We start from the raw sequence: 26208 nt of genomic DNA on the forward strand, positions 1-26208 counted from the left end.
CTGGCGTGTCCTGAGCATCCTCTGCCCTCATCCTGGGGGCTGCAGGGCTCCCACCAGCTCCTCTCCCACGTGTGAGGACCACCCTCTTCCCGGGAAAGATGGAGCTGGAGGTGATGCTCACCCCTGGCTTGAGCTGGGGCAGGAGAGGGGACACCAGAGCTGTGCTGGAGGTGTCACCAGCACTGCAGCTGGCTGTGGGGAGCTGTGGGGTGGTCAGAGGTTGAGCTGTGCTGCCATTCCCTGTGAATCCCATCGTTTTGCCGGAGCCGAGGTGGATCCTGCTGTCCCAAGGCTCCTGATGCTGCTGTGGGTGGCTCCTGCCACCACCCCAGCGCCGTGACACGGTGACAACAGGACGTGGAGCTGTCACCTTTGCCCTCCCAGCAGCCTCACGGCTCCTCCTTGCCCTTCCCACTGCCTGCAGTGGGTGGGAGGGAGGAAAAACCAACCTCCTCCCTGCCAGCTCCAGCACTGCTGGGCCTCCACGGGTGGTTTTCCTTCTTCCAAGGGCCGCTTTGCCACGGACTGGATCCCCCTGGAGCCTTTCCCCAGCTCCACGTGGGCTTGCAGGCAGTGTTGGTGGGTACAGATGTTGGTTTTTTTTGTTCCTTCCCTGTGGATATTTGGAGGTTTGATGGATGCAGACTAGATCCAGGCTTATTTGGAGGGGAAGCAGAGGGGAAGGAGCCCTGTTCCTGCTGCTGCAGCCTGTGCCAGCCTGGCCACCCGCGTCTCCTTTGACAAACAGCTTCAGCTTTCCTTTTAGGAGAGATAAAACAGATTCCCTTCTCCGTGGCACGGCTTTCCTGCAGGTGCCAGGGAGACTGAGGGGAATTCTAACACTTTCCTCCTCCTGGCCGAGCTGCTGTGACACACGTGTGGTGGCAGATGTTTGCTGAGCGAGAGGACCCCGGGGACACACGGGCAGGGTTGGGGTTTATTTTTTCCCTCCCTGAAGGAATCAGCATCATGTGGCTGGGACAAACCCACAGCTCTGTGTCCTCCTGACGTGGGATCCGGCTGTGGGATGGCCTCAGGGAGGGCACAGAGTTCCCAGCCCCGAGCTGTGGGGGGGGGAATGTTGCTCTGGCATCTTCTGTGGGAATAACACACCAAATTAACGTGGGTTGGGGTTTGTTCCCTAAGCTGGAGCCCAGCTGGGGAAGCTGCAGGTCAGAGCCCGGTTTACATCCCCCAGCTCTTCCCTTGTGTTTGGATAAGGTGGAGAAAGCTCTGTTTTACACCACGTGAATCCCAGCAGAGGAGAAATCCTGCCTGTGTCACCGTGGCGCAGCGGGAGCTTTTCCATGCCCAGACAGGGGATGTGCCAGTGGGACGTGGAGCTGGGAGTGCAGGCACAGCCCTGACCCCAAACAACCCCACACACACACGAGGAGAAGGAAACTCTGGCTGCTTCTTCATCACAGCTTCAACCAGGACTGAGAAAAGACGGGGATTTTCCCAAGTGTTGAGCAAACAGGGGCGTCCAGTATGGGAGGGTCCAACTTAATGCCACAAACAGGATTGGATTAGGAGGGATTTGCAGAGGGTCAGTCTGGAAGAGCGGCTTATTTAGGTTTTTAGCAGCTGTGTCACAACCATCCGTGGTGTGGCAACACTGGGTTGCGTTGTGCTGGGTGTTGGGTGTTGGGTTTGAGGGCTCAGGGAGCACAGCCAGGAGCTCCAGGGCTGGGACAGGGCTCTGGAGCACAGATCAGCACCAGGAACCCGGAGTCTTCCTCGTCTTGGGAGGCTGAAGGAAATTTTTTAGCCCATGAGATGGTGGAGGGTGAGTATCCTTTGGGGCTTGGGTGCTTTCCTATTGGGGTTTTTGGGTTTTATTTTAATGGAAATTAATTCACCCTTGTGCAGGTGGCTCTGTGATGTTGAAGTCTCTTGTTGCCCATCCCTCTCCAAGTTCTTTGGCTCTGCTGGAGCTCTGCCCAGAGGAGCTGCTCCTCTTTTGGCATGGGGTCAGCCTGGCCCTGTGCTGTTACAGGACCTGGGTTTGGGGGTTTATCAGAGCTGTTATCTCGTTTCCCCTCAGCCCTGCTCTGCTGTAGCTCCTCACAGCAGGATTTGACATCACACTGGGAATGGCAGCAGTGACACCTCTGTGCTGGCCAGGGACAGGACACAGAGGATGACATGGAGCTGTGCCAGGGGAGGTTTGGGGCGGATTTTGGGAAAGGTTCTTCCCCCAGAGGGTGCTGGCACTGCCCAGGCTCCGCAGGGAATGAACCAGAGCTCCAGGAGGGTTTGGACACCCCCAGGCACAGGGTGACGTTGTTGGGGTGTCACACAGGGGCTGGACGGTCCCTCTGGGTCATTCCCAACTCAGGACATTCTGTGATTCTGGGATCCTTCTGCCATCAACCCCTGGCTCCTTCCCGGATCTGCCAGCTCCTCCCTGGGCCCTTGAGCCTGATCCTGCTGCTCAGGGCTGTGAAGCAAAAAAAATTACCCAACACCTCAGTAACTTCCACAAAATTTGCTTCCCCTGAGTGGATGTGGGTGTCACCCTGTGCCTGATGGGGACATCACCCCGTGCTCAGCACCCACCCCTGGCAGATGCCAGCCTGGCTGTGGCACTGGAGGCGTGCTGGGAAGGGCTGGAAAAGGGAAAATAGGGCACTGGCGGTGTGTGACAGACACAGCCACCCCCGGAGCCTTTGTGTGAGCCACGGGGACATCCACGTCACGGGCACAGCTCCCTGTGCCAGCGCTGCAGCTGCGGCCCCTCGGCCCTGCAACGTGCCAAGGAAGGGGCAGGGAGGTGTCAGGAGCCAAGGGGACACTGGGAGATGGTTCTGGGCTGACATTGTGTCGCTGTAGGACTCCAGATATTTCAGAAAGCAAAGATTTTTCAGCCTTTCGATTGTTTTCACGTTTCTGCTGGAGCTTTCTCACCGATTGTAAGGTGAACAAAGAGTGATGTTTTGTAAGTACATTCCTGCCAGGGGGAAGGACGAGTTGACAGGCTTCTAGTTTAACCAGTGGGGTCAGAAAAGTGTTAATTAACCTCATCTCCCAATCTCTGCTCAAAGTCCGGACCCTATTTAAACTCCAAACCAAAATAAACTTTCCTCTTTTCCTCACTTCTCAGCTTGAGGGGTGAATGTCCTTCTTTTCGTGTCCTCTGGTGACAAAAGAGCACAGAAAAAGAAGGCTCTGTTTTCTAAGGGGTTTCTATTTTCTTTAATAAGGTGTTCCCATAGAGAATTACCATGGTTGGTGAATAGGAGCAGCACCTCTCTAATCCCACTGGTTAACCAAAAAAACAGCAAAACACCCCCTGGAGAAGGATTGCTTTGAGCAAGGAGAGAGTGTTTTGCCACGACTGAGAATTTTTTTCCTGGGGAAAAAGGTAGCAAGCTCCAAATCTCTCAGGCTCACGAGGATGGAGGTGTGAGCAGAGGGGTTCTGCACAGGGGTGACCCTCCCAGGAGGGTGTTTTTGGGGGCAGCACCGTGGGGAGGTTTCCACTTGGCAAGTCTTGGAGGTCTCATCTGGGTGAGGAGGGTGAATAACCCAACCTGAGCCTGGGTCCTGCTCCTTGGCTGCTTCCAGCCATGGCATGGATGATTTCCCAGTGCCTGGGGCCTCTCCTTTCCTTGTTAGGGTGAAGAATTCCCGGGCAGGGCTGTGAGCTGAGGTGGAGGAAGCACAAAACTTCCTAGAACCAGGGGATTTGAGGTTTAGGACCTTTAAAGTTCATCCAGTTCCACCCCCTGAAGGCAGAGACACCTTCAGCTACCCCAGGCTGCTCCAAGCCTGGAGCATCTCCAGGTGCCAGGAACGTGTGTGTATTCCCAGGATTTCCACTTCCCATGCTCCAAACCCAGGGTCAACAGCAGAATAAACAGATAAAACCAAACAAATCAAGGCCAGGCATCCACGTGGAAAAACCCAACCAGCAAGACCTGCCCAGGGGGAGGCACCAAAACCCTCCCCATGGTGTTGTACCCAAACCGGGGAACTGGGAGGTGGCTTTTCCATGTCACTTGCAATTCCTCAAGTCTGCCTTAATTATAATAATCACCCTGGGCACACAGCCAATTAGGGATGCTCCCGGGTTTGTGCTGAGCTCATGCACTGTGTCACAGGAGCGCTGCTCCCTCCGTGTGGGGACCGAGGGGACAACGAGCACTTTCACACTAATGGAAGTTTGAGCTCTCCTGATGAGGATGCTCCGTGGCAGGAGCGACTCACCCATCACCCTCACTCCTGCCTGGCTCCAGAGCACTGAAAACCTCACAACTGAGGCTCTGGATTCTTTTCCAAGGGTGTTCCTGAGCAGCAGTGCTGGGGTTTGGCCAGGCTGTGCCAGGGCTGCTGAATTTCCCACCCCAGCTCTATTTCCCTTGCCATCTCCAGTGGGGAAGGATGTGGATTTAGCGGGTTTTGCTCTTCTCGGGGGTCAGAGCAGGACTGCAGGTCCTCCAGGGTGTGCTGGGACAGGAGTTCTTGCCTCTCTGCCCATGAGGGATGCTCTGAGGCACAGAAAAGGGCTCTGCTCGGGGTCACGGTGGTGCTGGGGCAGGGAGGATGAGCAGGAGCACGGAGCCTGTGCTGATCTGGGGGTTTCCAGCCTCCTGTCTCCATCAGGGGCTGCTGCTCCCCCAAATCCTCCGAGAGACCCCTCTGGGTTAATGCAGGCAGTGCCTTTGGGGGGGCTGAGGTGCCCTCGAGAGCTGTTTCACTGTATTTCCGTGTTTTACCTCAATGTTACAAGCACATGATAGCTTAAAAAGGTGTTACTTCAAATTCCTTAGACGTTCAGTGCTGATACTTTGATTATTACATGATGTGAGCCTGTTAATTTTCTATATTTGTTGCTGACTTCTTGCATGCTGTAACATTTTTTCTGACTTCCCGGAAGACACGTGTCATTTCGAGATCTTTCCTTCTATTTTCTAGTTACTTAAGCCTCTTTTACCACTGTTGTTCAGAGCCTTGTGTTAAAAACTAAGGGACATCCCTCCAGTTTAGAGCTTGGTGCTCTCCTCTCCGAGTTTGTTTGCTTCTCTTCATTCTTGTTCTCTTTTTCCTTCCTCTCCCCGTTGTTGAGAGCACCCCAAAATTTCCTCCCGGGGCTGTAACACCCCTCTGTGGGACACTCAGGAGGCTCAGCCTTGCCCTGTTTCCATCCCTTACCAGGAAAAACCTGGAGGTTTTCGAGGAGAAGGAATTTTGGGCTGGAAAATCCCCTTTTTATGGGGAAACTCCCCTTCTCCTAGTTGATTTTTGGGATATCTGCACGTGCAAGTGGTTAGGTTGGTTTGGGCTGCAGAATTCCTCATTGATGGGGACCCCATTTTATTTTAGTTAATTTAATTATTTAGTTAATATAGTTATTCAATAGATTTAATAGATTTATATAATAGATTAACTAATTTGTTTTATTTATTATTTAGTTAATAGATTTGGGGTGTCTAGATATGTCAGGCTGGTTTGGGCTGGAGAATCCCCCTTTTAATGAGAAACCCACCTCATCCTAGTTAATTTTTGGGATATCTGCACGTGCAAGTGGTTAGGTTGGTTTGGGCTGCAGAATTCCTCATTGATGGGGACCCCACTTTAGTTAATTAATTTATTATAGATTGATATATAGCTATAGTTATATCTACATATTATCTATATAGTTATTATAGATTACCTATCTAGATAGAGTTAATTAATTTATTATCTATTTAGTTAATAGATTTCTTCAATAGAGTTAATAGATTTATTTAATATATTTAATAGATTTATTTGTTTTATTTATTATTTAGTTAATAGATTTGGGGTATCCAGATGTGTCAGGCTGGTTTGGGCTGGAGAATCCCCCTTTTTATGGGAAACCCACCTCATCCTGGTTAATATTTAGGATTTCTGCATGTGCAGGTATTTAGGCTGCAGAACTCCCCATTGATGGAGACTCCACCTTCTTTTAGTTAATTTATTTACTATTTAATTAGGCTAGATAATAAAATAATAAATTATATAACTTATTATTTAAGTTATATAGTTATATTATTTAAGTTATAGGGTTATATTATTTAAGTTATATAGATTTAGTGAATAGATTTATTTAATAGATTAATAGATTTAATAGATTTATTTGTTTCATTTATTATTTAGTTAATAGATTCGGGGTGTCTAGATATGTCAGGCTGGTTTGGGCTGGAGAATCCTCTTTTATGGGAAACCCACCTCATCCTGGTTAATATTTGGGAAATCTGCACGTGCCAGGGCTTCAGCTGGTTTGGGCTGGAGGTTTTGTCTTCGATGTGAACCCTGCCTAATTTTGCTCAAATTCGCAGATGTCAGGGTGCCCAGGGGCTTCGACAGGCTGAGCTTTGAGCTGGAGAATTCCCCCTTTTCTGGGAACTCCACCTTATTTTAGTTAATATTCGGGATATCTGCACGTGCCAGGGCTTCAGCTGGTTTGGAGAATTCCTCTTTGGTGGGAATCCTCCCTTATTTCGCTTTAATATCCCAGATGTGAGGGTGCTCAGGGGTCGGGATCGGCTGTCTCAGCCTGGAGAATCCCTCTTTGACGGGCACTCCACCTTATTTTGCTTCATATTTTGGATATCTGCACGTGCAAGGGGCTTAAGACAATTTGACCCCCCCTTTTGATGGGGACTCTGCATCATTTCGCTTGCTATTTTGGATATTTGCCTGTGCAAATATATTGGATATTTATAAATATATATTGGATATATAGAGAGATATATTTAGATATTTGCCCGTGCAGCTACTCAGGCTGGAGAACTCCCATTTAATGGAGATCCCACCTAATTTTTCCTCCACATTCCCTCCTCCAGGGCGCAGAGGGAGGTTGAGGATGATGATGATCATGATGATGATGCTGGGCATGGGGGGAATCCCTCCCCAGGGCCAAAACCCGCCGGCTGTGCGCTTCAGAAAAAGCTCTCGGGGAAGCACCGGCCGTGCAAAGCGTGACCGGAATGACATCGGGAGCTTTTTTTTTTTTATTTATTCCTTCAGCCTTTTTATTTTTTTTTTTTCCGTCGGGAGCCGGCGCCGTGCGCGCAGCCGCGCGTGGGCACCGCGATGCGCCGGAGCTCCGCGGGGACACGGGGAGGGACGGAGGCAGCGCAAAGTCGCCTCCATCGTCCCTTCCCCCGCCGCTCCGGCCACCCCCAGGGCTCGATGCTGCTGAGGCTGGGGAGAGGAGAGGCGCTGCGAGGCTCCCGGCGGCCAGGTAAACACCGAGAGAGGCGGAGGATGAGGATGGGGTGACCCCGAGCTTGGGGACAGACAGGCCTGGGCTTTAATCCCTTCTCTGTCCCCGGATCACGCCGGGAGGTGACACTCTGCTGGGTTTTTTCCAGCTGTTTTTAAGCTCGGTACATCCTTGGGGGGATGAGTCCATCCTCTCCGGGAAGGGTCTCCGAGCGCTGCCGGTGTCCCCAAGGTGCATCCCGGACCCCTGTGCCGGGGCTGGGAGCAGCAATTCCCCTGGGAATAGGGGGGCTGAGGGTGGTCAGGGGCAGGGAACCACCCACGCGTGTGCTTTTGCGGGGGGTTCACTCCCAAAATACTGCCGGGTCTGGCCCCGGGGGGGAATTGCTGCCAGGTAAAAATGGGGATTTGCAGAAGAAGAAGAATCCCGCGGCTCCCAGGGGATGTGGCCGAGGCCGAGGCGGGTGTGTGGGAGCTGCGCCGCTGGGAAATGTGAAAGGAGAAACCGCTGCTCGCCACAAAAGCCCGGCTCGGGTCTATTCAAGAGACATTTCATCCTCCTCGCCAAGTCCCGGCGAACGGGGAGCTGCCATCTGGTGTCTGATGGCAGCGGGGAAAAGGAAAAGGCGCTCCGGGAAGCGGGGCAAGCTGGGAGCTCGCCGGGCTTCACATTCCCGGGAAATGGCTCCGGTTTAAGGGCTGAGAGATGGTTTTATCCGTGCTCCGTGTGAGCTAAAGCTCGGGAAGGGGAAGGATCCGCCTGGAAGGGAGCAGCGCCCCAGCGCCGGGCCCGGGAGGGGAGATGCTGATCGGGGAAAGATCCTCTAAACCTCCACACATCACATGCCAAAAATCCTCCTCCGTCACACCGGGAGATGTGTGCGGTCTCTGCGCTCTCAGGCATCCCCCTGCCATCCAGGGAATTGTTCTGGCGAGCTGTGGGCAGTGCTGCAGCAAGGCTGCTCCTTGGCCGGGACACAGCTTGAGGCTCCCGATAAAGCCGGGAGCGTGTCCCGGCTCCGGGAGCAGAGCGGATCTGCACCGGGGACGGCCCAAGCCGGCCAGGAGGAGTTCGGGCTCTCCGAAGCGCCAGGGTGTGTTTAAACAACACAGGTTGGTGTGTTTAAACAACACAGGTTGGTGTGTTTAAACCACACAGGTTGGTGGGTTTAAATTCAAGAGGGCTGCTTGGGACGGGGATTAAGCGCTGGATTTAGGGTTCTGGCACTGAACGGGTCGTGCCGTGACCCGGCTGCCGGCGTGTTCTCCCCGGGGGCAGGGACACGAGGGAACAAGCCTGACCAGTTCCCTGCGGAGGAAACACGCTGTTCCCTGCCGGCACAGGGAGTTTTCCTTGGCAGGCGCTCAGCCGTGCCCAGGGTGCCCTTGCAGAGCCCGGCCGGGCTGGCTCCGTGCCCGCCCAGCTTGGGGACACACCCGGGGGTGACAGCGCAGGTGGGTGGCTGTCCCCAGCACCACGAGCAGGTGACATTCCCGTGCCGGGACACTGTGAGGATGGGACAAGGGAGGCTTTCCGTGGAGGCCCGCAGCGTGGAGAGGTGCCAGCACTGAGCGGTGGCATTTTGCCAGCTGCGGTGACTCCCTGAGCGTGTCCCCTCACTGCATCCCTCTCTGCAGGGCACACGGCGTGGGAGGAGGCCGCAGTGCTGCTCTGACCCCTTTCCTGCAGGCTGGGCAGGATTTTTCCCCTGGCACAGCTGGGAGAGAAGCCTGGCATGTGCTGAAATCCCCCGTGCTGCAGCACCGGGCATAAACCCTGCCCCGGCCAGGGCAGGTGCTGCCCACAGCAGCATCCCCCGCACAGCAGCGGGATGCTTGGCAGGGCTGCAGTGCCAGAGCTCTCTGCAGAGCTCCTGCCCGTGTCCAAAGGAGCAGAGTTGTCCCCTCTGGGCTGCCAAAACGAGTCCTGCTGAACATCGATCGTGGCTTTTCCCCTTTCCCCGGAGCTGAGTGTTCTCAGAGCTCCTGCACTCCGTGTCTGGGTGCCAGACTGCAGGGATGAGGCTGCCAGGAGGCAGCCAGAGGTTTCTTTGCTTTAATTACAGTTTTTAGTCATCCCTGACAGCTCCAGGCTGGAGCACGCTCTGGTGCAGGATGCAGCGAGTGTGGGTTCGAGCTCTGTCATCATGTGGGCTGATAACAGGGATTATCTCAGTTTGTCACCCAGCCCTGGGGACAGGCTGGGAGCAGCACATTGGGACGCTGTGATTTGAGGGAGAGGAGAGCCGGGGCACAGGTTGGTTAAATCCTGCTCCCCACTGGGATTTCCGTTGCAGCAAATTGCGATTGGATCCCAGGTGTGAATTGCTGAGGGGAGCAAACCTGACCTCACACCTGGGAAAAGCCCCGAAGGGAAACTCTGCAAAGTTTAGAGATGCTGGGACATCCAGCCAGGAGTGCCGGATTTAAGGGCTGGTCATGGGTAAAAGCTGCTTGCACACATATGCAGCTGTAGGTGAACATCTACCCCAGCATCTCTTATTAGTAAAAAACAGGCATTTTCCAAAGTTCCAGGGCACCACGAGTTCCCTGTGGCATTCCCAAGTGCAGCTTCAGCACATTCACGGGTGATATTCCTGGGCTGGTGTCTCCACTTGTCTGATTGAGCTCCATGGTTAAAGTCAGCCCAGGAGCTGCTGAACTTCAGGATGATGCTGAAGCTCGTGATGTTGTATCAAGGCTCCCAAGCAGCCCCAAAAGTCCCTTGTGATTCCAGAACCCCCATTTAGTGTCAAACTTGACCCAGCCAGGAATGGAGACCCCTGGGCTGTGCCTGGGCAGTGGTGGGATGTGCAGCTCTGCTCGTGTCCCTGAGTGGACGGTGCCAATTGTGCAATTTGAGGCTCTCGTTTGGTATTTTGGCTGTTTCCTTCCCTGGATTTGTTCTGCTGGAGCAATGAGCAGGTTGTGGAGTGGGGACAGGGCTGGTTTTGCAGCTGGTTTTGAAGCTCTCCTGTGCTCTGTGCTGAGAACCCAACCCCTTTGGAGGTGCCTGAGAAGTCTGGGCACCCTCAGCAGCTGCCAATACCTTTGGTGGCCTTCACTCAAGGGCAGGGCTTTTCCATGAGCTGGTCAGTGGGGGATTAAATCTTTTCCTTCCCTCTGTGAGCAGGATGCACTCCCTGGGGCTGAACTCCAGGTCCTCTCTCCCAGAGGCTCCTGGGGCACCCTGTGCCAGGCCCTCAGCACCCTCACAGGGAAGAATTCCTTCCCCAAATCCCATCTAACCCTGTCCTCTGGCAGTGGGAAGCCATTCCCTGTGTCCTGTCACCCCATGCCTTTATCCAAAGTCCCTCCTCAGCTCTCCTGGAGTCCCTTTAGGCACTGCAAGGGGCTCTGGAACCTTCTCTCCATCAGGGCCAAAAGGGACTTTGCAGCTGCTGTGGGAGTGGGGAGGGCTGGGGACAGAGGGATGGATGGAGGGGTGGATGGATGGATGGATGGATGGATGGATGGATGGATGGATGGATGGATGGATGGAGGGATGGAGGGATGGAGGGATGGATGGATGGAGGGATGGATGGATGGATGGAGGGATGGATGGATGGAGGGATGGAGGGATGGAGGGATGGATGGAGGGATGGAGGGATGAATGGAGGGATGGATGGATGGAGGGATAGATGGAGGGATGGATGGATGGAGGGATGGAGGGATGGAGGGATGGATGGATGGATGGATGGAGGGATGGATGAATGGAGGGATGGATGGATGGATGGAGGGATGGAGGGATGGATGGATGGAGGGATGGATGGATGGATGGATGGAGGGATGGAGGGATGGAGGGATGGAGGGATGGATGAATGGAGGGATGGATGGATGGAGGGATAGATGGAGGGATGGATGGATGGAGGGATGGAGGGATGGATGGATGGAGGGATGGATGGATGGAGGGATGGAGGGATGGAGGGATGGAGGGATGGAGGGATGGAGGGATGGATGGATGGAGGGATGGATGGATGGATGGAGGGCTGGATGGATGTCCCTGTAGCTGGAGGGCAGGTTTGGGATGAGTCACACTGCCAGGGACACGGAGCCAGGCTGCAGCTGGCTGGATCCCCATGGGAACACCACCAGTCCCCGCTGTGCTGCAGCCTTGGGCTGCTCCTCTCCCAGGAGCCAAACTCTCCACATCTCCTGGAGTGCAGCAGTGTCCCTGCAGCTCCCGGGGGGCAGCTCTAGGTGTGTTCCATGGGCTCAGTGTGAGGGAGGCTGGGACAGCTGACAGAGGTGGCAGCAGGAGTTCTGTCACCCGAGGTGACTTTCCTTTCTGTCCCTGCTGTCTCTGGGGGACAGGGGCTTTTCCCAGCCACTCAAGGAGTTTTGTGTTCTCTCTCTGTCCCAAAGGGTCCCTGGAGGAGAGGAGGAGGAGAAAGGGGATGCTGCTGGAAGATTGGCTGCTCCTGCAGCCCAGGGGTTGTTTTCCCACTGCTGTGCTTGGTGAAACACGTCAGATTTGGTTTCAGTTTGAACTCCAGTCTGTCTGATGGACTGGACATCAGTCCTTTGGGGGATTTTTGCTCCGGGGGTGGTTGCTGTGTCCTGGGATCAGTTCCCTGGAAGGCAGCAGGGCTGTGTCTGTGTTGCTGTCGTGCTGCCCTGGGTTTGTCACTGTGACTGTCACCTGTGCTGCTGTCCCTGCCCCTGTCCCACCCTGTGCCCCGATGCTGCAGTGTGTGCTGGGTCTCAGGCACTGCAGTTTGCCACCTCTGGGGACAGAAACACCCTCACTGAGCACACCAGTGACTCTCTGGCACAGGAGCAGCCTCAGGGTGGCCTTTCCCTTGCCTCCTTTGCTGCAGCACTGTCCAGGATGGGCACGTGTCGGAACATCCCTGTCCATCCCTGTGGTCCCTGCACCTCCTTTGCAGGACCTTTGCCATCTGGGGTGCCAAAACCCCTGAACTGCAGTGCAGAGCTCTGTGTCCTCATCCCATTCCAGTTCCTGTCGTGGCCAGCATCCCTTTTCCATTCCCAGCTAAGTCGATGTGTGTTAAACTCCAGGATGCTCCAGCCCGGAGATGATCCCGTTTCCAAACGGGGTCAGGCAGGCCCGTGAGCAGAGGGAGGGCAGGGACAGAAGGATGTCAGGCCTGCCCTGGAGAACCACCAGTGTCCTGCCAGCTGCTGGCTCCTGCCAGCCCAGTTCTGCCCGTCAGGCCACGAGATGTCACATCCCCAAAGTGACACATGGAGCCGAGGCTCCAACTGTCCCTTTTCTGGGCTAAAGGATGGAAAACCCTCTCGGGCGGCGCCGAGAGCAGGCGAGCATTCCATGGGATTGCTGACTCACGTGGAGAGGAGCCAGCCCTGTCTGTCCCTCCACCGCTGACGGACATCCTGGGGACATTGTGGGGGGTGGCCTTGCCCCAAGAGCCACGCTGGTGCTTCCCCTGTCCTCACTTTTGTCCTCCTGGTGTCTTTTTCAGATGTCCTGTGGTAGCCTGTGCCCCCCCGGGAGGTGCTGCCTGCCTTAACCAGCGTCCTGCCAGCCATGGCCTCAACGCCCCGCTGAGGGGCCCAAGGACGAGCAGCGAGTGTCCCCAACACTGCCACATCCCCGGGGAGAGCCATGGAGGCCCCTCTGGACGTGCCCGTCGGGAACCTCATTGACTTGGACACCGAAACGTCCTCCCACGAGCTCTCCGAGCCCGCGGCTCCCAGCGACAGCGGCCACCCAGGGGACACAGGGGAGGTGACAGCGGAGGAGAGCGATGCCACCGAGTCCGCCGACAGTGACAATGACATGGGGGAGTCCCCACGGCACTGGCGTGGTTACCGCCGCTCCTCTTCCAACGAGTCCTTCTCGTCCAGCCACAGCACGGAGTCGGCGCAGGACGAGGCCACGGCCGAGCGCCGGGAGTTCATGCGGAATTACGTGGAGAAGATCTTCACCGGCGGGTGAGTGAGCAGGGCTGGGGACGCTGGGGACATCCCCACGGGGTGAGATTGGATCTGGGCTGATTCCCCGCGTTTGCCCCCTTCCCCTTGTGGAAAACGCGGTCCGCTCTTACAGAAAGTTTTAAGTTTAATAAAAATTAAAAAGAGACAGTTAGGAGACCGAAGAGCAAAATTCTAGCTGAAAAAAAGCTTTTTTTTTATCAGAAAGAACACACTTCTCTTTCAATCGCTGTGTTTTAAGGATTACCGTTTTACATATTCAATAGCTATTAATGCATTCTTTTCTAGTTTTTTATCTGTTTCAGGCATCCCCAATCATCTTGTCTGATAGATTTATTTGTGGGTGGCTCCACTCTGTCTGGTAACATGCATGGGTTTTATAAATCTTGCTCTTGAGGTTTTTTGGTTTTGATAAAAAAACCAGAAAGTTAGCAGGTTTTTATGCAGGGTTACAAGGTGACGACCCTTCCCTCACACTTCTGATTTGATCAGTTTAGATGTCACAAAGAAGAAAAAAACCCAGTCTTTTTACTATTTACATTATGTGACGATCAGAAAACACATTCATCACTTTTCTAACCTCTGTTAATAAAACACAACACAGTACAATTATACATGTAGGATTCATTCTAATATCTGCAAGAAGCCAACTTTATAATCTGCCTTTATAACACCCTCCACAACGTCAGCTTTGGCCCTCTCCTTTGGCCACATCCCAGCTCATCTGCCACCCCCAGCTTCCCTGCCTTCTTCCCTCTCCCCGTTCCCACGGCAGGGGCTGGCTGTCCCCATCTCCTGTCCCCAGGGCTGCTCAGCGAGTGGCTCCCCGTGCCCAGGGTCCCCGTGGCTGTGTCCCCAGCCCTGCAGCCCCCAGCTCCTGGCACTGCCAGCTCAGCCACTCCCGGCTCCGTGTCAGGCTGGATGGAGCAAATGGAGCGTGAGGAGCAGCAACAGGCCTTGTTCTTGCTCTGGGGCTCCCTGCCTGTCTCTGGAGCTCAGTTTCTGCTCACTCCTCCTTGGTTCTTATCCTTGTCCCTCTGCCTTTGGTTTCCCCTCCTGCCAGGGAGCAAGAGCGGCGCAAGGCGAGGGATGACAAAATGGATGCTGCTCTCCTCCTCTTCCTCTGTCTTCCTCCAGCACCAGGATGCTGATGCCAAGGGGGTGCAGGTCACATCCTTGTCTTTAATGATTTATTTTTTTAAATTTTTCCCTATTTCAGAGAGGATCTGGACCAAGAGGAGAAGGCCAGGTTTGGGGAACTCTGCAGCAGCGAGAACGGGAAGGGCAGGGAGTGGTTTGCGAGATACGTGAGCGCCCAGGTGAGGGGAGTGGTGGGGAGGCAGCAGGGAGGGATCCTGCACGGGCTGGGGGTTTATTTCCATCCCAAAAAAGGTATTTTTGGAAGGCAGGAACTCAAGCAAAGCGAGGAACCACAGCAGAGGGAGAGACAGGAATGAATAAATACATTTTGAGCAGTTAAATATACACACCCTTGGTGCAACGTGGGAGACAACTCTCTCTCTTTTTTTTTTTTATTTAAAATTAAACCCCACCAGCGCTCAGACACAAAGAAAACCACAGCCAAACACCCCAGACAGGCACAGGGCTGTCTCTGAGGGGGAGAGCCAGCCATGGGTGGTCTTCTCCCCCTGCCCATGGTGGGGGGTCCCAGGGGGGCTGAGGAGGTTCCTGCTGCTCTGCTGACCCCTGGGTTCTGTCCCTGCAGCGCTGCAACTCCAAGTGTGTCTCAGAGCAGACCTTCTACCGCCTGATGCAGTCCTTCGCCCTCGTGCTCTTCGAGTAAGTCCTGGGGGGCACCCTGAGCACCCCAAAAGGCCCTGAGGGCAGAGCTGTGATTGGGTCCCCATCACGGGCTGTCCTCACTGAGCCCTCCCTCTGTGTCAGGTGTCACCAGATGGACGATTTCAGCCCTGCCAAGAACCTCATGACCATGTGTTTCACCTATTACTACATAGGTAAGGGAACCTGCACCCCTGTGGAGGCTCTGCTGGGGCTGGGGGCAGGTTTGAAATGAGTCCTGTGCATGGGAAAGGTGTTGGGAGGGAGTGGAAAAGAGCCCAGAATCCATGTAAACCCAGCAGAGCCCCTCGCTGGGGTGGTGATGCTGCTTTGTCTTTGCTTCCAGCCAGAAATATTTGGATGTGACCATCCCCAGATGATCCCAGCCCTTGGGGGTGGGATGTGAACACCTCAGCCCAGAAGCTGGTTTATTGTTTGGCGTGGGGTGACCACTCCTCCATAGGGATTTTCTATCCAAAATGAGAGTGGGGAGGATAAAAATAAAAACCTACAGGGATTGGGACGGGATCCTGGGCGCTCCCATCTCCTGGTGGTGCATCGTGGAGCTGGATGCAGGTCCCCAGGAGCTGGCAGTGCTCAGGGGCAGGGGCTCACTGAGCTCCTGGTGTGTTTTCCCCAGGGAAACCTCACGGCCTGCCCTTGGAGGCCAAGGAGGAGAAGCCCACGGGCAGCATCGACTCGTACCTGAAGTCAGCCAACACTTGGCTGGCCGAGAAGAAGGACATCGCAGAGAGGCTGCTGAAAAACACCTCGGCCAAGACAGAGAATGTCAAGGGCTTCTTTGGGGGCCTGGAGACCAAACTGAAGGGTCCTGCCTCCAAAAAGAGCGAGTGGGTACCCCTGGGTGGGCAGGGACCCTTATCATGACCAAACTAGAGGTGTAAGGCCACCATGAGAGGTCATCTCTAGCCTGGTCCCATGCTTTTGTCACTGTCACCTCATGGTCTGGGAGTCCCGTTTCCCTTGGCCATTGTCCTAATCCCTCCCAGTTTGTCTCCAAACTGAGAGCCATGGAGTTGTGTGGTGGTTCCAAGCTCGTGATTTTCTGTCTCATCTCTGTACCGGGTCCCAGGGGAGGGATATCACTGTCACTTTGTCACCTTTCTGGCCCTGGGGATGGTGGTACGGGATCAGAGGGTCTTTCAAATGAGGTTCCCTTTTCCGGGGAGGCCATGGGCTGTCTGGAGGGGACAGGATTTTTGGAGCTGACGTTGATTTCTTGTGCCACAGAGAAGGTGAAGACAAACCAAAGGAGAAGCTGAAGAAGACGGGTGAGTGCAGCCAGCCTTGCTGACATGGGCATGGCCAAGGCACCCCTGGGCAAGGGAAGAGGGTTGGAAATGCTGCAATTCCTCCGGGCTGGGTTTGAAATTCCAGTCACAACTCTCATCCTGTGAAGATCTGGTCCTCAGCGTCACAGGCTGCAGAGGTTTGGGCACCCACTGCCTCTGAGCTTTGGTGGTGCAGTATCCTCCCCCAGTACCTGTGTGTGCTCCCAGAGCAGTGGTCCAGCCCCTCCAGGATCCTCCTGGGCCATCCCTGCCTTCATCAGGGCTCATCCCTCCCTCCACGGGCTCCTCTTCCCCTTGCTGTGGATGTGTAGGGGATGTGTTTGCTTTGCAAACCATTCCAACTGCTCAGCCACCAAACTGGGAGCGGGCCCCAAATCCACACGTGGGTGGGAGGGTGGGAGTCCCCCAGATGTGTGACTTTGTGTCCCCACAGTGTCCCTGCAGAGCCCAGAGGAGGAGAAGAAAGGGGAGAAGATTTACCTGTACATGCACCTCAAGCAGCAGCCAATCTGGTAAAGCCCTGGGGCGAGCTGGCTCCTGCCTGGGGAGGGGACTGTCCTGCTGGCCACATGTCCCCAAATGTCCACAAATGCCCCTGCCAGAGCTGGCCTTGGCTTTGGCACGTCCCTCGTGCTAATGAGAGTGTGTTTGCAGCCACCAAAGGGCGGGTCCAGAAATCTGCCAGATTTGTTCAGCCCATCCTGACCCTTGGGAGGACTCGGGGACAGGCTGAGAGGCGGAATTGTGAGATGTGGAATTGTGAGATTGTGGAATTGTGAGATTGTGGAATACTGGAATGGTTTGGGTTGGAAGGGACCTTAAAGCTCATCCCATCCCACCCCTGCCATGGGCAATCCTGCCCCACCCCTGCCATGGGCAGACACCTTCCACTGTCCCAGGTTGCTCCAAACCCCGTCCAACCTGGCCTTGGACACTTCCAGGGGTAGCTCCAGCTTTTCTGGGCACCCTGTGGATGTTCCTACCTATAAAATCCCCACTGGCCATTCCCAACCTCTCCCTTCCTGCAGGCACAATCTCCGCTTCTGGAACGCCGCCTTCTTCGACGCCGTGCACTGCGAGCGCAGGAAGAGGTCCCCCACCACCAGGTAGGACATGTCCCTGTGTCCCCTCCAGCCCCCCAGGGTGCTGCTCCCAACAGCCCTGAGCCTGTCCAGCCCTGGGGAAATGCTCTGCTTTCCATCCCAGAAAGCTGCTGGGAGCAGTGGGCTGCTGAGGTGAGCAGCCTGGCAGAGGGGTGGGAGCAGGAAGGTTTTTCTCGCTGCTCGTTGCAGCATTTTTGGAGGAAACAAACCCTAGAGAAGTGCCCAGAAATCCCAGCCGGGGCTCAGGCTGAGTTTGCCAGCAGGTCTGGGAGGCGCAGTGGATGGAGCGGATGTCCCCAGCTGTCCCCAGGAAGGACAACCTGCAGCCGGCAAGGAGAGAACCTGGGGATGGTGTGGCACTGCCAGCCCCCAAAATTGTGCTAAACCCGCCAGGGAAGGGGCAGCTCGTGTCGGGGGGTGCAGAAATGGGTTAGACACTCACCGAGCTTGTGTCCACCCCTCTCTCCAGCCCGGAGCAGTGCGAGGGCTCCAGCCTCTCCATCCTCTCCCGGCCGCAGTTTCCCATGTGTGCAGTGCCCTGTGTGTGCAGCGCCCTGAGGCTCGGAGCTCTCGGGGTGGAATCGCCGAGCTCGGAGCCTTCCAGCCCCTTTTCGGAGCTCTGACAGCCCTTTGGAACAGCGAGTCCCCCTCTGTGCCCTCCCCAAATGCCGAGGTCAGCCGCAGCAGCCCTGGCTCACACCCCGGGATGCTGTGCCAGGCTCTGCTCACCGATCAATCCCTCTTTTCCCCTTTATTGCTTTCCTTTTTATTTTTTTTTTCCTTCTCCCGAGCAAGCAGGGGAAGAGCCTATTGAGCAGCAATGTAACCATAACTACATTTGCTTTGATTAAGCCCCAAATTAGCAGCAGCAAATGCCTCACAAGGACAGACGCCACCGGCAGCTGCTCCCTGCTCCGAGTGCCTTTTCCAATTAATCTGATGGCTGAGCCTGGGCTGCAGGAACGAGCCTGGCTAACAAAGGAGCTTTGGGAGCTGCAGCCTGGAGAATCCGGAGTGTCTCGGGGGGGTTGGGAGGTGACGGTGACCCCCGGAGTCCTCTGCACAGGATGCAGAATCCTGACAGTGAGCCGGGATGCTCCGCGCTGGGCTGAGGATTGAAATCCCTGCAGGGAGGATGTGGTTGGTGGGGCTGGGTTTGGAATTCCAGGTGGGTCCTTAACCATGGCAGATGCCCAGAAGGTCCGTGGAGATGGGGTTGAGGCCACCTCTGCGATGGGGTGACCAGGACATCCCTGGGGTGGCCGGGCTTTGTCCTCCCGGTGCTGCAGCCAGACCTGGGGGAGGATTTTCCCCCTCGGGGTGGGGAGGGCAGGGGAAGGGGAGGGGAAAAAACCAGAACTAAACTCCTCTTTTTCTCTTTCTCTCTCTTTCCTCTCTCTCTCTCTGTGCCTCTAACAACCTTCTTCCATCTCTTCTTCTCTCCGTTCCCCTCCATCCCTCTGTCTTGCATGACCTTTCCACTTTTGTCGGCCCCGTTTCTGCCGCCGCTCCAGAGGGAACACTGGGGAGGAAGAGGAGAAGAGGTGTGTCTGTCCCTGTCCTTCCTTAGTGCCCACAGGCTGCTGCTCACTTCGGGCCACACCCTGCCCTGGGGAAGGGGGGATGTGGTTTTTGGGGGGCTCTGCGAGGCCCTTTCTCCGTGGAGGAGGAGAAAGTGCCGGAGGTTGGAGCATGAGCATCACCCTCCCAAAGGGCCACAGGGGTTTAGATCGGCTCCTCTTTCATGTGGTTTTTCAAAAAGGAGCCTGAATGGTTTCAAGCTGTGATATTTTGCTGGGAACATCCCTCTGGGCAGGTTTTGGACACGAACTGAGTCTCTTTGTGTAGAAAGCATCCCCCTCTCCTGTCCTTCCTGCTTGCTCCTGGCTTCTGCTGCCACTTAGAGGTGCTGGGGATCCTTTGCCAGCTGCAGAAGCTGGCCCCTTTTCCATTTTTAATGCACTTTTCTGCTGCCATCCCTTAACAAAATTAAAATTGCAGACGAGGAGGTGCTGCATGTGACAACTGGGGCCATGTCCTTAGGGCCATGAGCTGGAGTTGGGGCAGGGGAACAGGCACTGCTCTCTTGCAGTGTGGGATCTGGGAGCAAATCCCTGCAGGTGATGGCATCAGCAAGAGGATGAAGGTTTTTTGGAAGCCTGGCAGCGAATTTTCTGTGTGGCTGAGGAATATCCTGGCTGAGGGATGGTGTAAATATCACTGCTGGGGTTTGCTGTGCGGGGGGAAACGCTGCTGCTGGAAGAGGGAAGGGTTGATGGAGAGCTCTCAGCATTTCCAGGCACAGCAAGGATACCCCAAAATACAACCCCACAGCCCCAGGGGTTCCCCACCCCTGTGCCTGTCCTGCTGGGCCAGTGTGGAGATCAAAGGCTTTGAGTGCAGCCACATGTGGGTTTTCTCCCTTCCCAGGCATGGTGCTCTCTAGTAATACGCCAAATTTTTTGGAGAGGTCACTTTGATAATGTTTTTTCTCCCTTCTTCTTCCCTCCAAAACATAAAAAGGCAGGAAAAAGAGAGTTACAAACATGTTTCTTCCGTGAGTGAGCCAGTGGGGTCTGTGAAGTTTTGCTCCCACATTTCAAAGCTTTTTAATTCGATTCTTCCCCTCTACATTTGGCCGTGGGTTTTATTTACTATCCTAAGCTTTATCTGAGAGAAATTACACCTTCTTTTCTCAAAGAAAAAAAAAACGCCAACAAAACCTGAAACATATTGTGCACATTTCCAGAGCCCCATAAACAGTGAGCTGGTGGCTGGAGGCTCAGCTCAGCTCAGCAGCTTTGCACATTTGGGGTGATTTAGTGGGGTCTGACTCCCTTTGTGGGCACCCATCCTCTTCCAGTTCCAGCCCCACTGGGGCTGAGCCAGCCTCACTGAATTTTGGGTGAGACTCCTTCTATCCCAGTTTCCACCCTGCACAGCTCCCCACTCCTGCTTGCTCTTCTGGCGAGCTACAAGTGTCCTTTCTTCTCCTGCTGTTCTCATCTTCCTTCTCCTCCATTTTTCTTCTGCCTGTCCCTGTTTTTCCTGGCTTTTCCTCCTCTTATCCTTGGCTGTAACCTCACCTGGTTCTCGGGAAGGGGCTGGCTTCACCGTGGAGCTGTAGTTTCCCTGGCATGCATGCACTGAGCCCTGCTGCCACCACCCCAAAGTGACACCCCTGTGGCACAGGCTTTATTCCCGGGGTGGGGACTCTGCCACTGCCTAGAGCTGGTTGCAAACACGCAGAGCTTCAAGCCCTCCACCCCTTGAGGTGATGCTGCAGTTGCAGGGAGCTGGAATGGAGCCGGGGCATCCTCGGGGATTTTGGCCCGTGGGGAGGGGTGTGGGAGCTGCCAGCCCTGCCAGAGGGGGAGGTGTGTCAGGGGAGCACCTTGGTGGGGATTTGGGGAGCTGGAGCCTTGCTGCAGGTGAGGGGCAGGTGCCTGGTGTCCCCCTGTCACCCTCGCAGGCTGGAGGGTTTCAGCAGAGCCCTGCTGGGGTGGCCGTCCCCTGCCTCCTCCTGGTGCCCACGGTGGCTCTGAAGGTGAGATCCGTGCTGGAGGGATCCATGCTGTTTTTAGCTCTTAATCTTAGGGCCTTGCCAGGCAAAGCCAAGGTGGAATGAGGTTTTTCCTGAGCTGTCTCTTGTCTTGCTCCAGGGCAGGAGCTCTGCAGGTGGATCCGTGTTGTGAGCTCCTCCAACACCAGTACCACACCCAGGGGCTCTCGGTGCCTTCCTGTCCTCCAGCAGCGTGGCCCAGGGTGGGAGGAAGCAGACAGGGGCTCCTGAGGTGACACTGGTGACGGAGTGGTGCCACACTGGCTTGTTCCTTGCAGGGAGAAGTGGTGCCACATGACGCAGGAGGAGCGTGACGACAGCCTGCGCTTCAACGAGAACATCACCTTTGGGCAGCTGGGGTGAGCAGGGCACAGGCACCTTCCAGGGGGGCCCAGCTGAGAGGGGGGACACTTCCCACGTGTTTCCCCTGCTGGGGACATCCCTTATGGTGCAGAGGATCTTTGCTGCTTCTCCCTGGGATCGGCTCCTGCCCCTTCTGTTGATGAGCCGAGCATCATCCCAGTGCCTGCTCCGGGGGGCTGAGGAGAGGGAGAGGAAGAGGAAGGTGGGGGGAAGAAGGGGCAGCCTGGCCATTCTCTCACCCAGAGCATCTCTGTCCTCCCTCAGCACCTTCATCCACAACATGCTGGCCTTCGGCCTCAACAAGAAGCTCTGCAGTGACTTCCTCAAGAAGCAGGCGACCATCGGCAACTTGGATGAAGGTAAGGGAGAGCCCGGGGGCTGTGCAGCCCCTTTCCGGGATTCTGGAGGGATGGAGCGTGGATGGGACGGTTCAGCAGCCTCCCTGAGGCCTTTTCTCTCTCCTCCCCAGAGCAATACAAGCTGCTCAGTGACCACATCGAGCAGATGGCCACGGAGTAGCCGCCTGGGCGACGCGTGGTGACGGAGAGACGGCGGCCGGACGGGTGGGGAGGGGAGAGGATCCCACCCCCGGGGCTACCTGAGACTGAAACCGGGCTACCTACAAACCAAACCACACACACGAGCTGCAAGAAAACCTGCATGATCGTCCACCAAACTCTAGAGCTGCCCCAGGGCAGCCTGTAGACATAGGAGCCAAACAAGCCCCCGCCCTCGCCAGACCCTCCCGCCTCGATTTTCGGGCTAGGCAGTCCCAGAAGGTGAATTTTGTTCGGTTATAAAATGAAAGGAAACACGAGGGAAAAGCAGGAAGAGCGTGGCTGTGCAGGTGCTGTGTCTGCAGCCCCGCCAGGAGATGCTGGTGGGGTTCTCTGGTGGTAAATCCAGAGGTATCCAAGGCTGCCTTTCCCTGCTGGTGTCCCCTCTCTGATGCTGGAGCTGGGGCTGCTCCCAGCCACCACTCGGGTTGTGTGGTGACTCCAGGGGTGTCACACTGGCTGGGGACACGGGCAGGGTGGTGCCTTGCTGAGGGGCAGAGGTGTGCAGCTCCTTGGGAGCTGGAGGGAAATCCTTCCCTGGAAAACCTTCCCTGTGTGGGTTTGTACCTCTGGGCAAAGAGACAACGGTTTGCTCCACATCATTAGCCTGGATCAGTAGGAAAAAAAAGCCATGGCCTTGGGCAGAGGAGGCAGAGCAGCTCTGCTTGGCTTGGGAGATGAAAAAACGCCTCATCCCTCTCCCTGCTGCTCTGTCAGTGTCGGGATGCTGTCAGATTGTGACATTTCCCAAAGCCTCCTGGCGTCCTGTGGCAGTAGATTAATTGTCCTCCCTCCCTGGGCTGCTCCTCTCTGCCCTCTCCTTGGCCAGCTCTTGGCTCCAGCTGCTCATCCATCAAACCTGAAACAGCCCTGTCTAAAGGACACCTCCTGTTCTGCTCCAGGGGGTGGCAGCTCCCACCGTGCAGCAGAGCTGTTTTCTCCCTTGGACCTTGGCACGGTGTTTGCAGAGAGGCTGGGGACACAGGGACATCTCTGGGGACACAGGGACATCTCTGGGGACACAGGGACATCGCTGCTCCCCTCTGCAAGGAGCAGCCCACAGGCACAGAAAGCCCCAGCCCTGCACAGCCAAGGGTCCACCAGAGTCTCACCCCAAAACCATCATCCTGAAGCACGAGTGCAGGTCTCAATCCATCCATTTGCCCTGTGCTCTCAGCTGTAGCTCGTAGGAAATAGCATAAAAGGACTTTTTTTTTTCCCCCATGTAGCTCTTGGCTTCTGGTGTCATTTCCCAGCATCCAAGTGATGCTTTTACCCAAGCTGGGCTTCCTTTGCTGTTAGGGATGGGATCCGTGCTGGGTCTTGCAGGAAGGACAAATCCAGCACCAATTTTTCCTTGGTTATCCCCAAACCTGGGCAGAGTTGTTGGAGAAGGGTTTTTCTCGGGGTTAGGGGGTGATGTTGGTCCCTCATCCCAGAAAACGCCTTCCTGCAGGATAAAATGTGCTGGACCATGGAGCATCCCATCCCCACGGCCTTCCCTGTCTCTGTCTCCACTCAGGTCTTTCCCAAATCCTCCTTCATTTCTTTATTATTAATATTATTATGTTTTTTTTCCAACATGAAAAGAAGAGTTCGGCGCTGAAGGAAATATATTATTTGCATGTGTATTTTTCTAGAAAAAAACCCAATTAAAATCCAATAAAAATAGCCATAAACCCTCCTCGACTGGGACTGTGTGAAGGATGAGGTGTGTGTGAGAGAGATTGGAATAAATGATCTTAAAAATGAATCTTTTTTTGGCTGAATTGTGGTGTGTTTTCAGCAGATGGATTTTCTCCTGTTCGACCTCAGTGGTCCCTGGTGCCTCCACCAGCTTCTCCCTTCTGATAATCTACTTTTTAATAGAGAAAAATCGTTGCACCTTTTACAGAGATGTTCGCATTTGCCCCGGAGCCAGAGAGGCACATGAAGGAGATTTCATTTTTATTTTCTTTTCCCTTGTGCTTCTCATCTCTGCCAGTGGCCTCTGAGCTGGGATCCTGCTCTGGCCTCGGGACATTTGATTTCAGTGTATTTAAAAATCAATTACTCGGTATTATCTTATTAAAAAAATATATATATATATAATTGTTCCCTTAGGTTAACAGGCTGGGAATGTCATCTTCCACCCAGGATTCAGAGTCCACGTCCCCTCAGGTCCTCTCAGGCCAAGCTGAGCCTGTTCCTCATCCTGCTTCTCTCTTGGTAGCCCAACATTTCTGTCAGGGAGGAGCTTTCCCTGCTCTTTGTTTTTATTTAATTACCCCCTCACTGCAGGAGGAAAACCGCCCAGCCCCAAAGCTTGGATGTTCTCCCTGGTGTTTTCCCTGGATGTGGAAAACAAGGAGCCTGGGCTCCATTTTGTTCCCTGCACCTGCTGGATCCCTTATCACCTTATCCTGAGGTGTTTGCCCAGCTCCAGGTGCCCTCTGCAGTGGGTGCCCCCCTGGCATCTCCCTGCTCCTGGTTCTGCTGGGTGCTTGGAATGGTTTTGGGAGGCTGCAGGGGCAGTTTAGGGAGTGGGAATGAGATCTGGCGCTGCTTAACCCCAAACTGGGATTAGGTTTGATCCATGCCCAGTTACCCTGGAGCTGGGAGATCTCCTGAGCCCTGAGAAGTGCCAAGGGACACTGTCCCTGTCCTGCCTGGGAGGTATCAATTGACAATCCTTGTCCTGCTCATCGGGTGGTGGTCTTTGAGCCAATTTAGTATTAAATTATGTTAAAAAAGGTTAATAATGGGTGTCACCACAGCCAGGAGGTGCAGCTGAACGCAGCCTTGGTTTAAACCCTGCAGGTGGCTCAGAGCAGGTGTGCTGAGAGAGCTGCAGGAGGAGCCCCTGGGGAAGGTACTGCATGTCCCAGCCACAGCCTGTCCCCTGTCCCCGTGTCCCTGCCGGGTGTTAATTACAGCTTTAGGAAAGCTGATCCAGCTCCGGGATGATTCCACCCATCCATTAAAGCCGGGGTCAGCCCAGTGGCTGCTCCAGCTCCGCTCCCTGGAGCCTGGGCACAGCCAGCAGCTCCCAGCCCCTCTGCCTCCCTCGGGAGGGATCAAAGGACGCCTCCGGGGCTTTTATTGCCTCTCTATTAAAGCTGTTAAAAAATCTTCCCTTTGTAGCAGTGTCTGGGAGCGATAAGTATTCATAACAGAGGGGATTCAAGATGGGTTTGGTTGTAAAAACACCTCTAAGCTGGCTGGATTTATGGCTGTTAAATCATCCCTCCTCTCATCTGTCCCAGCCTTTTCAGATGTTCATCACTGAACAACAGCGAGGTTGGGGCCATAATTTGTGGAGCAGGAGGAGGGGAGTCCTCTCCACCAGTAACTGGCTCAGGATTTATGGACACTTCTCCCAGTCTTGGGTTTTTTTGGTTTTTTTTTTCCCTGAGTAGGAGAAGCTTTGCCTCGATTTCTGCTGTTGCCAGCTTGTTCAGCCAGCTGGAGCCGAGGAAGTCGGGCTGGATTTAGAGCCCTGCTGGGAGGCTTGGCAGCAGCTCTCAGGGAATTTGGGGCTGGATCCCGCAGCAGGATCTGCAGTGCAGGAGCTGTGCCTCTCGCTGGGCTCAGGGCTCTGCTTTGGGGCTGGCTTTTCCCATCCTCTCATCCTTCCCACGGCCCTGGGATGGGGATGAAAGGCGAGAAAATCCTCCCCAGAGTGGTTTGGGGTGGAAGGGAACCTAAAGATTTGCTGGCTGCTTATCTCGAGGTGTAGGTTTTGGGGAGGGTCATCAGGCTCTGTGCAGCTCCAGGCTGCAAACCAGGAGCTCCCTGCCTGCTCTGGCAGCCCGGGGCAGGGAATTTCTGGAGCTCTGGGATGATATTTAGGGAGAATTTCTCACTCTCTGCACCTGAAAGGAGCTCGGAGGCGGGTGGGGACATTCTCTCAAGGAAGGAGGGACAGGGTGAGGAATTGTGAGATGCTGGAGCTGGGGAGGCCAGGCTGCGTTTTCACATTCCCTGGGATGATTTTGGGAGCCAGCACTGCTCTTCCCGCGGAAAAGCTTCGGGATGTCTGGTTTGGAGCTGTGCTGACATGAGGGGCAGGGCTCCCCTCTCCCCTCGGGGTTTATTTTAGGGATGCTGCACCAGCAGCTCCCACGGATTTAAAATCAATGTTAGACAGACCCAGCGAGTGACATCTCAGAGTTTTTTGCGCTCAACCGTGTCAAACTCCTCTCTGTGCCTCGGGGACACCTCTGGCCTCGCAGTGGGGAGGGGACACGAGCGAGAACCTGCCTTAAATTCCTGTCCCAGCCCTCTCCTGCCTCATCCCAGAGGGCTCAGCCCCTCTGGTCACACCCTCGGGGCTCTGCTGGCCACAAGCCTTTGTCCCCTGGGTGTCCCAGTGCTGTCCCCAGCACAGCCCTGACCAGGGAGGAGCTGCCCCTGCA

General features: G+C 55.1%; 1 protein-coding gene across 1 annotated transcript; it reads left to right on the forward strand.

The window, feature by feature from the left end:
- Positions 1–1658: 1658 nt before the first annotated feature.
- Positions 1659–23564, forward strand: KIAA0513 (KIAA0513 ortholog). Its single transcript, XM_066327474.1, has 13 exons — positions 1659–1789; positions 12642–13113; positions 14333–14432; positions 14840–14913; positions 15019–15089; positions 15554–15764; positions 16165–16205; positions 16660–16738; positions 17255–17332; positions 18844–18873; positions 21170–21250; positions 21519–21613; positions 21724–23564. The coding sequence occupies exons 2-13, from the start codon at positions 12785–12787 to the stop codon at positions 21771–21773; spliced, it is 1239 nt and encodes a 412-aa protein (XP_066183571.1). The 5' UTR covers positions 1659–1789; positions 12642–12784; the 3' UTR covers positions 21774–23564.
- The last annotated feature ends 2644 nt before the right edge of the window (positions 23565–26208 follow it).

This window comes from Sylvia atricapilla, chromosome 12, assembly GCF_009819655.1.
Source record: "Sylvia atricapilla isolate bSylAtr1 chromosome 12, bSylAtr1.pri, whole genome shotgun sequence".
Lineage (NCBI taxonomy): Eukaryota > Metazoa > Chordata > Aves > Passeriformes > Sylviidae > Sylvia > Sylvia atricapilla.

Coding starts and splice junctions, on each gene's coding strand:
- KIAA0513 (XM_066327474.1), top strand. CDS start 12,785: ATGGAGGCCCCTCTGGACGTGCCCGTCGGGAACCTCATTGACTTGGAC. Junction 15,090..15,553: donor TTTCACCTATTACTACATAG/GTAAGGGAACCT, acceptor TGTTTTCCCCAG/GGAAACCTCACGGCCTGCCC. Junction 21,251..21,518: donor ATCACCTTTGGGCAGCTGGG/GTGAGCAGGGCA, acceptor GTCCTCCCTCAG/CACCTTCATCCACAACATGC.